This window comes from Ovis canadensis, chromosome X, assembly GCF_042477335.2.
Source record: "Ovis canadensis isolate MfBH-ARS-UI-01 breed Bighorn chromosome X, ARS-UI_OviCan_v2, whole genome shotgun sequence".
Lineage (NCBI taxonomy): Eukaryota > Metazoa > Chordata > Mammalia > Artiodactyla > Bovidae > Ovis > Ovis canadensis.
In genome coordinates, this window is record NC_091727.1 from 82489468 (window position 1) to 82504882 (window position 15415).

Consider the following 15415-nt stretch of genomic DNA (forward strand, 5'->3'; position numbering starts at 1 on the left):
AGACTTGGAACCCACAGTGAGTGGATTTTTTGAGCCTGGTATGAATTAGGGATCCAATTTAATGTTTTTCCATATGTATATCAATTATTTCCAGCATATTTATTGAAAAGTGTTCTTCTGTGACACCTTTTTCATAAGTCAAATGCCTATATATGTGTGAATCTAGTTTTGCATTTCCTGTTCTGTTTCACTGACTTATTTGTTTACTCCTATGCCAATTATTACTCTCAGTTCAGTTCAGTTGCTCAGTTGTGTCTGACTCTTCATGACCCCATGGACTGCAGCACACCAGGCTTCCCTGTCCGTTGGCAACTCCTGGAGCTTGCTCAAACTCATGTCTATCCAGTCAGTGATGCCATTCAACCATCTCATCCTCTGTCATCCCCTTCTCCTCCTGCCTTCAGTCTTTCCCAGCATCAGGGTCTTTTCCAATGAGTCAGTTCTTCACATCAGAGTACTGGAGCTTCAGCTTCAGCATCAGTTCTTCCAATGAATATTCAGGAGTGATTTCCTTTAGGATTGACTGATTTGATCTCCATGCATTCCAAGGGATTCTCAAGAGTTTTCTCCAACACCATAGTTCAAAAGCATCAATTCTTCGGTTCTCAGTTTTCTTTATAGTCCAGCTATTACATTACCATAGCTTTAAAATAAGTCTCAATGTGTTATACAGCAATTCTTCCTATCTTGTTCCTGTTCTTCAACAGGGTCTTGGCTAGGGACTTCCCCAGTACTCCAATGTTTTAACTGCTTGAGTGTTCAGTACAGTATTGAATAGAAGTGATGATAATGAAAAGTGGTGATTTGTTCCTGATATCTAAAGGAAAGCTTTCAATGGATCAGCATTAAATACGATGCTTGGTGTACATTTTTGTAGATACTCTTTCTCAAGATAAAGTAATTTATTTCTATTTTACATATATGACACCTTAGATATGATATGTAATGAATTAAAATTTCTTGTTTTGTGGCATAGCATCAGTTCAGTTCAGTTCAGTTCAGTTCAGTCACTCAGTCATGTCTGACTCTTTGAGACCCCATGAATCGCAGCACGCCAGGCCTCCCTGTCCATCACCAAATCCCGGAGTTCACTCAGACTCACGTCCATCGAGTCAGTGATGCCATCCAGCCATCTCATCCTCTGTTGCCCCCTTCTCCTCCTGCCCCCAATCCCTCCCAGCATCAGAGCCTTTTCAAATGAGTCAACTCTTTGCATGAGGTGGCCAAAGTGGAGTTTCAGCTTTAGCATCATTCCTTCCAAAGAAATCCCAGGGTTGATCTCCTTCAGAATGGACTGGTTTGATAAGATCTACTTTATTAAATACTCCATGTGAACTTGAAAAAATGTTAAAGCTGCACTTGCTGGGTGTGATTTTTTTTTACTTTATTTATTTCTGGCTGCTCTGGGTCTTCACTGCCGCTTAAGTGCTTTCTTTAGTTTTGGAGAATGTAGGCTACTCTCTAGTTGCAGTGTATGGGCTTCTCATTGCAGTGGCTTCTCTTGTTGCAGAGCATGGGTTCTAGACCATGGGCTCAGCAGTTGTTGTGCATGGGCTTAGTTGCCCCAAGGCATGTGGAATTGTCCCAGACTGGGGTAGAACCCATATCCCCGGCATTGACAGGTGGACTGTCAACCACTGGACCACCAGGGAAGTCCCTGGGTGTGCTTTGTTAATTGTGTTCAAATCTTCTACAGTTGACCCTTGACCAACAAGGAGATTAATCTGAGTATAATTTATAGTTAGCCCTCTCTATCTTTGGTTCCTTGGTATCTAAGGATGCAAGCAACTTCAGACTGTGTAGTACTGTAGTATTTACTACCGAAAAATAGATTCGTTTAAGTTGACCCTCTTCGTTCAAACTGGTGTTGTTTAAGAGTCAACTTCTTTATTGATGTTTTGGACATCAGTTAAGTTCAGTCGCTCAGTCGTGGTCAGCTCTTTGTGACCCCATGGGCTGCAGCACGCCAGGCCTCCCTGTTCATCACCAACTCCTGGAGTTTACTCAAACTCATGTCCATTGAGTCAGTGATGCCATCCAACCATCTCATCCTCTGTCAACCCCCTCTCCTCCTGCCCTTGATTCTTCCCAGCATCAGGGTCTTTTCAAATGAGCCAGTTCTTCACATCAGGTGGCCAAAGTATTGGAGTTTCAGCTTCAACATCAGTCCTTCCAATGAATATTCAGGACTGATTTCCTTTAGGATGTACTGGTTGGATCTCCTTGTAGTCCAAGGGACTCTCAGGTGTCTTCTCCAACACCACAGTTCAAAAGCATCAATTCTTTGGTGCTCAGGTTTAGATTTTTTTTTTGATGTTTATAAAATGATTTATTTTGCATATTTATTATTATACTTGTTAAGAGATTTATTTCTGTTTTGCTTCATTTCTTTTGTTTTTTTTTCCTGTCTTTTTAACATAAATTTCTTTATTTTAGTTGGAGGCTAATTACTTTACAATATTGCATTGGCTTTGCCATACATCAACATGAATCCTCCACGGGTGTACTCATGTTCCCCATCCTGAACCCCCCTCCCACCTGCCTCCCTATACCATCCCTCTGGGTCATCCCAGTGCACCAGCCCCGGGCATCCTGTATCATGCATCAAGCCTGGTCTGGAGATTTGTTTCACATATGATATTATAGATGTTTCAATGCCATTCTCCCAAATCATCCAACCCTCGCCCTCTCCCACAGAGTCCAAAAGACTGTTCTATACACCTGTGTCTCTTTTGCTGTCTCACATACAGGGTTATCGTTACCATCTTTCTAAATTCCATATATATGCGTTGGTATACTCTATCGGTATTTTTCTTTCTGGCTTACTTCACTCTGTATAATAGGCTCCAGTTTCATCCACCTCATTAGAACTGATTCAAATGTATGTTTTTAATGGCTGAGTAATACTCCATTGTGTATGTGTACCACAGCTTTCTTATCCATTCGTCTGCTGATGGACATCTAGGTTGCTTCCATGTTCTGGCTATTATAAACAGTGCTGCGATGAACATTGGGGTACACGTGTCTGTTACAATTCTGGTTTCCTCACTGTGTATGCCCAGCAGTGGGACTGCTGGGTCATATGGCACTTCTATGTCCAGTTTTTTTTAAGGAATCTCCACACTGTTCTCCATAGTGTCTGTACTAGTTTGCATTCCCACCAACAGTGTAAGAGGGTTCCCTTTTCTCCACACCCTCTCCAGCATTTATTGCTTATAGACTTTTGGATAGCAGCCATTCTGACTGGTGTGAAATGGTACCTCATTGTGGTTTTTATTTGCATTTCTCTGATAATGAGTGATGTTGAGCATCTTTTCATGTGTTTGTTAGTCATGTATGTCTTCTTTGGAGAAATGTCTCTTTAGTTCTTTGGCCCATTTTTTGATTGGGCCATTTATTTTTCTGGAATTGAGCTGCAGGAGTTGCTTGTATATTTTTGAGATTAGTTCTTTGTCAGTTGCTTCATTTGCTATTATTTTCTCCCATTCTGAAGGCTGTCTTTTCACCTTGCTTATAGTTTCCTTTGTTGTGCAGAAGCTTTTAAGTTTAATTAGGTCCCATTTGTTTATTTTTGCTTTTATTTCCAATATTCTGGGAGGTGGGTCATAGAGGATCCTGCTGTGATTTATGTTGAAGAGTGTTTTGTCTATGTTCTCCTCTAGGAGTTTTATAGTTTCTGGTCTTGCGTTTAGATCTTTGATCCATTTTGAGTTTATTTCTGTGTATGGTGTTAGAAAGTGTTCTAGTTTCATCCTTTTACAAGTGGTTGACCAGTTTTCCCAGCACCATTTGTTAAAGAGATTGTCTTTTCTCCATTGTATATTCTTGCCTCCTCTGTCAAAGATAAGGTGTCCATAGGTGCATGGATTTATCTCTGGGCTTTCTATTTTGTTCCATTGATCTATATTTCTGTCTTTGTGCCAGTACCATACTGTCTTGATGACAAGTAATTTTCAAATGTTTGTCCAGGTATAATGAAAGTTTATTGCCTTTCTTGTTCAGTATCTGTTCCTCCTCAAGATTGAGGAGTGTCAAAGAAAAAGGGGGATTGAAACAAAGCAGGACTCTATGATCCTTGCCTCCCCCCATGTCTCCTGCCTGCCTTTTGCCTGTGGAAAACTTCAGTCAAAGAATAAATTTAGTCAGAGAAGTGAGAAATGCTGAAACAAAGGAAAACAATCTAAGGAGACTAAATAATATAATATAGCCATTAAGCATAGTCAAGGACCTTTAGTTCTTTCTCAAGGGCTAGAGATGATATTCTGAGCCATATCCTACGAGTTCTCTTATAGATACCAAAACACCAGGTGGAGAAGTTAACTACATGATCACCAGACTGTACCCAGGACTTGAGTTGCCACAATTCCAAGAATTGACTGCAAATAAATGGGAACAAGTGCAGCCCAGAACTGCAGATTAACTGTACCTAAAACACTGAAGATGATGCTAGTCAGACCACTGATGAAAAATTGAAGATGACTGTTAGAGATGACTGTGCTGTTTCTGCATGTAACCTCCCCCCTCCCAACTCTGTCTATAAATAGTCTCACCCCCTGCTTGTCATGGGGGGGGGCGGGTTGTGGGATTGGCCTTTGAACAGATGTTTGGCACCCTCCCCATCACCAGTTGCCAGCATCTGAAATAAAGCAAACTTTCCTTTCCACCAGCCTGGCCTGTTTACTGGCTTTTGAGTGGCAAGCAGCTGGACCCTACCCACATACTCTTTTGGCAACAATTCTACTTAACTTAGATCCTTAGATTTTAAGTGTGTCTCTTATAAACAATATATAGTTTGCACAAATTTTTAAGGAAGTCTGACACTTTTCTGTATTGTTTTGAAAATTGTTTTAAACCAATTAAATTTAGGCTGGGCTGGGTCTTCGTTGAGGTGTGTGGGCTTCTTGTTTCAGTGCCTTCTCTTGTTGTGGAGCATGGACTCTAGGTGTGTGGGCTTCAGTAGTTGCAGCATGCAGGCTCAGAAGTCACGGCTGGTGGGCTCGAGAGCCTGGGCTTAGTTGTCTCATGCTTGTGGGATCATCCCAGACCACGGATCAAACCCAGGTCCCTTGCATTGGCAGGCAGATTCTTAACCACTGGACCACCAGGGAAGCCACATTTTTATGTTTTAACTGATACATTTAACTTATCTACATTTACTTAAAAAAATAGTTGGAGTTAAGTCTATCTGATTTTTTAAAACATTGAAGTATAGTTTATTTAGAACATCATATTGGTTTCAGGTATATAACATGGTAACTCAACAGTTTAAAAAAAAAATAGATTATACTCCATTTAAAGTTACCACAAGATAATGGCTGTATTTCTCTGTGCTGTACAACACACCCTTGCAACCTATCCTTTTTATATATAGTAGATTGTAACTTTCAGTCCCCTAGCCACATCCCTCTTCTCCTCTCACCCTCTTCTCACTGGTAACCACAAGTCTGTTCTCTATATCTATGAATCTGTTTTTGTTTTGTATATTCACTTGTTTATTTGTCAGCTTCTACATGTACGTGATAACATATGATAACATAAGCATAATAGCCTCTAGATTCATCCATGTTGTTGGAAATGGCAAAGTTTCGTTATTTTTCATGTCTGAGTAATATTCCAGTGTGTATGTATACCACACCTTCTTAATCAATCATCTGTTGATGGATACTTAGGTTGCTTCCATATCTTGGCAATTCTAAATAATGCTTCTATCAGCGTTGGGGTGCATGTATCTTTTTGAGTTTGTGTTTTCATTTCCTTTGGATATATACTCAGGAGTGGAATTTCTGAATAATTTGGTAGTTGTTTCTTTTCTAATCACTCTTTCCTTTTGGGATTTCAATTAAAAATATGTTAGTCCTTCACATTCTATCCTCTTTCTTCTGATTATATGTTGTTGTATCACAGACTACCTCAAAAATTTAGTGGCTTAAAACAACAACTGTTTTTTATTGTACTTGTCAATTCTGTTAAGTCTGGAGTTCCAGCAGGGCGTGGCTAATAGTTTCTCTCTTCGTGGTGTCTAATGTCACTCAGTGGTATTCAACTGGCATCTGGGTTAGTCTGGAAGGTTCAAAATGGCTTCATTCACATGTCTATTGCCTTGATGGAGAATGCTGGAAAGTTGGACTCAGTCAGGACTCTTGGTCAGAGAGAGCATCTGAAGGGATAGACGTGAGCTGCATGATACTTTCTGAGATTGTTGTTGTTGTTCAGTCACTAAGTTGTGTCCAATTCTTGCGACCCATGGACTACAGCACACCAGGCTTTTCCGTCCTTCACTCTCTCCCAGAGTGTGCTCAAACTCAGGTCCACTGACTCAGTGATGCCATTCACCCATCTTATCTTCTGTCACCCCCTTCTCCTGCCCTCAATCTTTCCCATCAGGGTCTTTTCCAATGAGTCAAAGTATTGGAGCTTCACCTTTAGCATAAGTTCTTACAGTGAATATTTAGGGTTGATATCCTTTAGCATGGACTGGTTTGATGTCCTTGCAGTCCAAGGGACTCTTAAAAGTCTTTTCCACCACTGCAATTTGAAAGCAATTCTTTGGTGCTCAGCCTTCTTTATGGTCCAACTCTCACATCGGTACATCTGTACTTTCTGAGAAAGCCTTGGAAATCACATAGCATCACTTCCACTATATCTACAGATCACATGTTTCTGTTACATTCTATTTGTTGCCAGCACAGATCAAAAGGAGGGGAATTAGACTACCTTTTGAAAGGGAGAATGGCAAGGTCACATTGTACAAGAAGCATGTAGGACAGGATATCTTGGCACATATATCTTTGGAAAATAGAGTTGGCTATAATCTTTGGGCTTCCCAGGTGGCACTAGTGATAAAGAACCTGCCTGCCAATTCAGTTCAGTTCAGTCACTCAGTCATGTCTGACTCTTTGCAACACCATGAACGGCAGCATGCCAGGCCTCCCTGTCCATCACCAGCTCCCGGAGTTTATTTAAACTCATGTCCGTTGAGTCGGTGATGCCATCCAGCCATCTCATACACTGTCGTCCCCTCCTCCTCAAGCCCTCAATCTTTCCCAGCATCAGGGTCTTTTCCAATGAGGCAGTTCTTCGCCTCAGGTGGCCAAAGGATTGGAGTTTCAGCTTCAACATCAGTCTTTCTAATGAACATTCAGGACTATTTCCTTTAGGATGGACTGGTTGGATCTCCTTGCAGTCCAAGAGACTCTCAGGTGTCTTCTCCAACACCACAGTTCTAAAGAATCAATTCTTCAGTGCTCAGCTTTCTTAATAGTCCAAATGTCACATACCTACATGACTACTGGAAAAACCATAGCCTTGACTAGATGGACTGTTGTTGGCAAAGTAATGTCTGCTTTTTAATATGCTGTCTAGGTTGGTCATAAATTTTCTTCCAACGAGCAAACGTGTTTTAACTGCATGGCTGCAGTCACCATCTGCGGTGATTTTGGAGCCCAGAAAAAATTCTGACACTGTTTCCACTGTTTCCTCATCTATTTCCCATGAAGTGATGGGACCAGATGCCATGATCTTCGTTTTCTGAATGTTGAGCTTTAAGCCAACTTTTTCACTCTCCTCTTTCACTTTCATCAAGAGGCTCTTTAGTTCTTCTTCGCTTCTGCCATAAGGGTGGTGTCATCTGCATATCTGAGGTTATCGATATTTCTCCTGGCAATCTTGATTCCAGCTTGTGCTTCATCCAGCCCAGTGTTTCTCATGATGTACTCTGCATATAAGTTAAATAAGCAGGGTGACAATATACGGCCTTGCTGTACTCCTTTCCCTATTTGGAACCAGTCTGTTGTTCCATGTCCAGTTCTATTTTGCCTCCTGACCTGCATACAGATTTCTCAAGAGGCAGGTCAGGTGGTCTGGTATTCCCACATCTTTAAGATTTTTCCACAGTTTGTGGTGATCCTCACAGTCAAAGGCTTTGGCATAGTCAATAAAGCAGAAGTAGATATTTTTTCTGGAACTCTCTTACTTTTTTGATGATCCAACGGATGTTGCCTATTTGATCTCTGGTTCCTTTGCCTTTTCTAAATACAGCTTTCACATCTGGAAGTTCACAGTTCACATACTGTTGAAGCCTGTCTTGGAGAATTTTGAGCATTACTTTGCTAGTGTGTGAGATGAGTGCAACTGTGTGATAGTTTGAGCATTCTTTGGCATTGCATTTCTTTGGGATTGGAATGAAAACTGACCTTTTCCAGTTGTGCGGCCACTGCTGGATAATGCAGGTTTGATCCCTGGATTGGGACGATCCCCTGGAAAAGGTCATGGCAACCCATTCCAGTATTCTTGCCTGGAGAATGCCAAGGACAGAGGAGCTTGGCCGGCTATAGTCCATGGGGTCACAAAGAGCCGGACATGACTAAAGTGACTTAGAACACATAGTCTTTATTATCTCTTTTCTATATTACATTTTAAAATCTCTGCATTCTGTATTTCATATTATTTCTTTTCATTTACCTACTACTTCACCAATTCTTTCTACATGATGCATTAGTGTTTTGATTGTATCTGGTGATTCTGAGATCTTCAGTGTGTGAGTTTGTATTTGGCTCTCTATTGTTTCTGTGGCCTCTTGCTTACTTTTCTTGTTTTGTACCTAGCATTTTTGTGTTCTGGAAATTGTATCTCGAATATTTGTGAAAATAACCGGAGGCCTAGAATTTTGGTTTCTTCCATGAGAGGTTTTATGTATTCTACCAGATGTCTGCAGGATAGGGATTTCATGGACAATACACATGACCAAAAACCAGGCTATAAGTCAGTGAAGTACAAGTTTAACTGGTTTACCATTACTTTGATGATATAGCCCTTAAAGCAGGCATGGTTTACAGCTACTTTTACTCCATTATCATCCCATTAAATCTTATTTGAATGTTAGTAATATGATTATAATGGTCAAATTGGTATCTTTTAGCACAAACCACTTCTTTGGTTTTAAGACTCATATATCAAACTGCCTATTCAGCATCTGAACTTGGATATCTAGTAGGCATGTCAAATTAAATATGTACAAAACAGACCCTTGAGTGTCTCCTCAAATAAATCTGTTCTGCATCATGGCTTCCACATCTCATTAAATGTCACCAGCTTCCACCTAGTTGCTCAGGAGAAAAATGAAACATTTTTCAGTTTTCTCTCACCATTCCTCCCCATCCTCAATCTAACAGCAAGCCTTCTCTGCTTATCTTTAAATTATACTCAACATCCTTACATTTCTTTTTACTTTCATCCTCACCACCCTGTTCAATAGAATGGGAAAGACTAGTGATTTCATCAAGAAAACTGGAGATACCAAGAGAAAATTTCATGCAAAGATGGGCACAATAAAGGACAGAAATGGTATGGACCTAACAGAAGCAGATGAGATTAAGAAGAAGTGGCAAGAATACACAGAAGAACTGTACAAAAAAGGCAGTAATGTCCTGGATAACCACGATGGTGTGGTCACTCACCTCTGCCCTACCCCTGCATACACTTCTTTACTGTACTCCACTCATGCTGGTCCTTTTTTGTTCCTCAAGCATGCTAAACTTGTTTCATTTGCAGGGTCTTTGCATTTCCTGTTCCCTCTGCTGAAAATGTCTTCTCTCAAACTTTGGTTAGCAGACCTCGTTTTTGTTTGTTTGTTTTTTAATTTATGTGGCTGCACTGGGTCCTAGTTGCAGCATGTGGGATCTTTATTTGTGGCATGTGGGGTCTAGTTCCCTGACCAGGGATTGAACCTTGGCACCCTGCATTGGGACTGTGGAGTCTTAGTCACTGGACTACCAGGGAAGTCCCTAGCTGACCTCTTGTCATCATTTAGGCATCAACTCCACAAAGAGAATGTTTCTGACCACCACAGTGAAAGTAACAACCCCTGTCACTCTCTACCATATCATTCAATTCTACCTTTTGAACAGCACCAAGATTCCCTTATTTAGTTTTTTACTACTTTATTGCCTTTTGATTTTCCCAGCAGAATATAAGCTCCTGGTTTGCCATTCTCCAGTGTCAGCGCAAGTGCCTGGCATGTAGCAGGTGCTCAATAAATATTTGTTGCCTGATTCACTCTCCTTATGTTTATCTTCCAAATTTCTCTGTGTGTTCTCTCCCCTGACCAACCTCCTTCTGCTCCCTTAACACTGAAATTCTCCCATTTTGCCCTCTGGATCCCCAGTACTTTGGAAAACGACCTCCCCTGCCACCTCAATCTCATTACCACACACTTCACTACTTCCTGCTGTGTCTATCAGGGCACACTCAGGAGATTAAGCCTTACCCGGCAGCTCATAAGCTGTTAGGTGAGGCTAACTTCCTTCCTGTTCCACATGGCTGCTTCTTGACTCTGACGTCTCTACCCTTTTGTAGATCCCTCTTCTTCTCCATCCCACCAGAGTAAGATTTTCATGCTACCTGAATTTACCATCCTGTAACCCTCATTGTTAGTGTCACCACCTAACCTCCCATTTGCTCCTCAGCTTCATCTAGACTTTTGCCACTTGCTTCTCAGCTTCCTCTATAAAACAGTCTTTGGAGTCTCATTGCTGCAGATTGATTGTGCCTTCCCTATTGTTTCAGCACCTGGTCAAGTCAAAGGTCACAACAGTAGCACAAAGGAATAATCAATGGATCCATACCTGTTTCTTAGTGCGTGGGGGGATCTACTCATCCCATAATCCCAGAGCCGCTCCACTGCAGCAATAAAATAGTGGCGTGTTCTCTTTTGAAAGCTGCGGGGGTCCTGATTTTCATCTTCACCATAAATGTCAAAATCTTCTCTCTTTGTTTCAATCGACAAAGTATCATCATAGTCAGTTTTGTCTGGCTCTGGCTGAAAAGTAGTAAGGGTTATCTCCCTTTGATGGCGTTTCAAGCTTGGTGGATTTTGACAGCACACCCTTCCAGTCCCTCCTTGCTTTGGCCAGGGAGCTTCTCTTTGGGCCTTATCTTCTCCTTCATTTGTTACTGCTATTGAATAATAGTTTTCACTAGGGTCTAGGGGCAAAGTGATATCTTTTGTCTTCAAAGATGTGAGTTTGTGTGACCTCTCTAGGGATTTCCAGGATTCTCTTGGTATCAAGGTAGCTGATTGGTTATCCCAAGAAAGGGGACCCAGCAGCTTGGAGGGAATCTTTTCAGAGCTTTCTGTTGTCCATTTCAGAGATGGCACTTTTCCAGGCCTGTAGACTTTACTCAATTTAACAAGTCCCTGTGTTTTCTGAAGGAAGATCTCTTCCCTGAGATCCAGGTGGGCAGGAGAAACCTTGCTAGTTTTTGTAGGCAAGTCTTCCTGATGAACAACTTTCCCAGATGCTTCAGACAAGCCTGGTTTCAACAGAAACGTGTTCTCAAGTTTCTTGTACATGAGTGGATTTGCGGCCTGTTTCCCCAGGGTGCTGCTCTTTCTTTGACTTCCAATTACTTCCAACGTTAGCAAGGCTAAGGAAAGGTTGTTTTTCTTGGCTCCGAGTAAGAAATGACTGGTTTCTTGGACCCCAGAATGACTTGTCCCCAAGTTATAACCATAGGTTGATGCTGGAGGATGAGAAGAGTTATCTTCGAAAGGAATCTTGGTCACATCTGTAGGTCTAATTGACCTAAGACTCCTCAGAGGAACTGCATCCTGCTGACTTGGGATAGGAGACAGTCTTGTAGTGCTTGGAGATTTCTCTACCATTTGCTTTGTTTGATTCCCTAAACCTTTCACATTTGCTTCCACCCTTCCTTTTGAGAAATGGGCCGCATGAATCCCAGCTCTTTTTGCCGAATCACTTAATGACCTGTTGTCTTGAGTATATGTCTCTTCATCTAAACCTCCGGCATTTTGCTTAGTGCTTAGTGAAAAGAGGTTCTTCAGGGAATTCTTAGTTCCAATCACTGTATACACCTGAGGCAAAACTGCATTCTCGGGGATTAATGTCTCTTTCCTTTCTGTCTCTTCCTGGGATATTTTTTCTTGATTGTCTGTATCATTTTCTTGGACATTAGCCAAGTTAGTAAGAACTATGCTTTTGCTATTTGGAAAAATCATCTCTTTGAGGCTGGTGTCCTTGCTAAATTCATCCTCTCCTGCTACTACCTTATTCTTTTCTGATAAGACATTCTGATCTTTCACAGAGTTTTCTGATACTGATGATGTGAATTGCTTTGGACTGGGCCTTTGCCCAGAGCTTAGGGAGTTCTTGCCATGGGTCCTTTTTATCACATTTGTTGAATCTGGCAAAAACAGAGTCTTGAAGAATGGTGTATCTGGATATTTTGTATCTAGTGGCTCAGGGCCTTCTTTTTCTTGATGGATCATTTCCCTTTTTTTGGATGAAGTAGTTTTATTTGACATATGGCTTAGTCCAAAAGATGTAGTATTTTTGTGCATAAACAATTCATCATGGATCAAAGAAGTCACTTCTTGAAAGTTGGTATTACTGTCTATTACAATATCTTGCCAGACTGATGTACTATTCTCAATTAATACTGTTGGGTCATCAATGTGAGTCTTTCTATTAGTTGTTGAGTTAGCTGGTGCCTTGCCTGTCTTTACCAAAGAGATATTCACTTTAAATAAAGTATCATCTTTGTTCAATGACACAGGTCCATGAACTCTTTCCTCTTTAAATAACCTATCACTCTCCATTGATAATACGTTTTCTCCCAGTGAACTTTTTTGATTATTCATTAAAGCTGCTTCTAACAACTTGGAATTATTATCTTCTTTACTCAAGCGTAAAGGTACATGTGACTCAATAACATGAGATAAATTTTTGCCAAATACAATGGCACCTAATTGACTATTAAAATTAACTGGCATATTTGGGGGTCCAAAGGAACCTGTCTTTTCAGTACCTGCTGACAACTTGTCTGATGGAATTGTTGGTAAAGGCATTAGACTGTTTGATGAACTTGAAATTTTTAAATTAAGTTTGCTCAACTCTGCCATTATAGTTGTTCCCAAATTCTCATTTAATCTTAGTGGCAGTTGTGGCTCTTGAGTAAATACTCTTTCCCCACTGTGATGCAGCTCTGGTCCAAGATGTGCCACTTCAGATGGGGATGGGCCCTTGTTTCTTTCAGTTGGTCCAGGCAAATGATCAGTAGGCTCATTTCTGTCTTCTTGGAGATCAGATAAGGTTAATCTGTGTGGAGTAGGATTCTGTTCCAAGAGCATCAACAAATCACTAGAGGAGACACTTTGTTCTTTAAGCAGCTGCACTTTCTCTCCAGACTGAGGGTCAATCTTCTCCATGTCATTTTCTGGAGTCATGGTGGGTTTGAATTGCTTTTGCCTAGTGTTAGGGTACCTTGAATTCTGGGAGAAGCTTCTGGGTTCAATGACATTGTTTTCACTCAGCAGGAAGGTTGGAATAGCTTCATATGTGTCATAATAATCGCCAACGTTCCTGTCACAACTATCAACCTTCAGTAAGGCTGTCATGCCTCTGTTTCGAAAGTCTGAGTTGTGGCACCCCAGAACCCACAGACCTGGAGATGAGGAAGAATAAGACTCTGATTACTCATAACTCAAGTCACAAGCAAGATCTGTGCTAGAGGTTCTCTTCCATTCCCAGAAAAATGAAAAAAAACAACAACTACTTAGTACCATTATATTGCCAGTTGTTATGTTAAATGCCAGATACACGTAACAGTAGTCCAACAATGATAGTAAAAGTGGTTTTTGCATTGCTGCTATTGTGGCATATCTCTTTGTGACCACAAGAAAGGGCTGTGATTTTAAATGAATATATATTGGCATAAAAATGGAGAAATGTAATTAACATATACAAGAGTAGCGAGTCTTACTAGTCACGTAGAACTCGGGTGATGACAGTGACTTAATTCTGGAAATTTTACCTAGGGCAGCTGTTTTCACTATACAGCACAGTGCTATAGGTTCTACAGTAACATTATGTGCTCAGTGCTCAGTCGCTCAATTGTGTCCAACTCTGTGCGACCCCATGGACAGTAGCCTGCCAGGCTCCTCTCTCCATGGGATTTTCCCAGCAAGATTACTGGAGTGGGTTGTCATTTCCTCCTCACTGCCTGGGGTCAAGTCCCAGCACTACAATTTATCAGCTGTGTGACTTTAAGCAAGTCAATTGAGGTCTCTGAGCTCCAGTTTTCAAATTTATAAATGACTCGTTCAGTTCAGTCGCTCAGTCGTGTTCGACTCTTTGCAACCCCATGAATCAAAGCACGCCAGGCCTCCCTGTCCATCACCAACTCCCGGAGTTCACTCAGATTCACGTCCATCGAGTCAGTGATGCCATCCAGCCATCTCATCCTCTGTTGTCCCCTTCTCCTCCTGCCCCCAATCACTCAAATCACACAACACAATGCCAAGCATCCACTATGACCAATGTGTAGGATAAGTAACCATGAGGGAGCAGGACTTAGGTTTAGGATACAAATAACATAATAACTCATCACAGTGCTAACAATATTAATTTCTACTATGAAAAGGATTATCTGAGTGAAAGAATTTTATGGTGGTGAAGTATATGCATAAGCATAAATGGAAACAAATACACCTTTACTAAGCTACCCATCAGGTAAATGAATGGTCTTATCAAGTTACAGAAGCAAAATCTTAACCGAAAAATTTTCTCAAAGTATATTTCACAGAGCCCTATTAGACAATAGGATGCCCACAAAAAGTCTTCCGGTTTTCAGACATTTTGGAATTAATTCACATTGCATTCTATGTGCAGCCTGATAATCACTCAAACAGGAAATGAGAATAAAGAGATCTTCTAATATACAAGGATTCAAAGTATCTACCTCTAATTCAGCCATTCTCAAGAATTGATTAGAGAATGTTTATAACTGAAATAAAGGAGTATATTAAAAAATATGAAGACATGGGATATAAGAACCCAATTTCATGATATATAAAGAGTACTTTTTATTTTATAAAACCATGTTGGGCTAGAGTAGACCAGAACTGGAGTTGGAATGAATAATTTAAATCAGGTTATTGACTAAAAATTCCACTTTTATAACTTCAGTCAGTTCAGTCACTCAGTTGTGTCAGACTCTGCAACCATGGACTGCAGCACACCAGGCCTCCCTGTCCATCACCACTCCCAAAGCTTGCTTAAACTCACGTCCATTGAGTCAGTGATGCCATTCAACCATCTCATCCTCTGTCATCCCCTTCTCCTCCCGCCTTCAATCTTTCCCAGCATCAGGGTCTTTTCAAATGAGTCAGTTCTTCACATCAGATGGCCAAAGTATTGGAGATTCAGCTTCAGCATCAGTCCTTCCAATGAACATTCAGGATTGATTTCCTTAAGGGCTGACTGGTTTGATATCCTTGCTGTCCAAGAGACTCTCAAGAGTTTTCTCCAACACCACAGTTCAAAAGCATCAGTTCTAAAGCACCCAGCTTTCTTTATGGTCCAACTCTCACACCCATACATGACTACTGGAAAAACCA

At 41.0% G+C, this 15415-nt stretch overlaps 1 protein-coding gene across 2 annotated transcripts in view; it reads right to left on the reverse strand.

Annotated features, from left to right (window-relative positions):
- F8 (coagulation factor VIII) overlaps positions 1-15415 on the reverse strand; it is a 135170-nt gene that overhangs the window by 39849 nt on the left and 79906 nt on the right. For both annotated transcript variants that reach the window (XR_011446413.1, XM_070291927.1), the window contains exon 14: positions 10623-13461. Coding sequence is in view for 1 of the 2 variants with exons in the window: in XM_070291927.1 (XP_070148028.1) it covers positions 10623-13461 (2839 nt within the window). In the remaining variant the exon portion in view is untranslated. The remainder of the gene's footprint in view (positions 1-10622; positions 13462-15415) is intronic.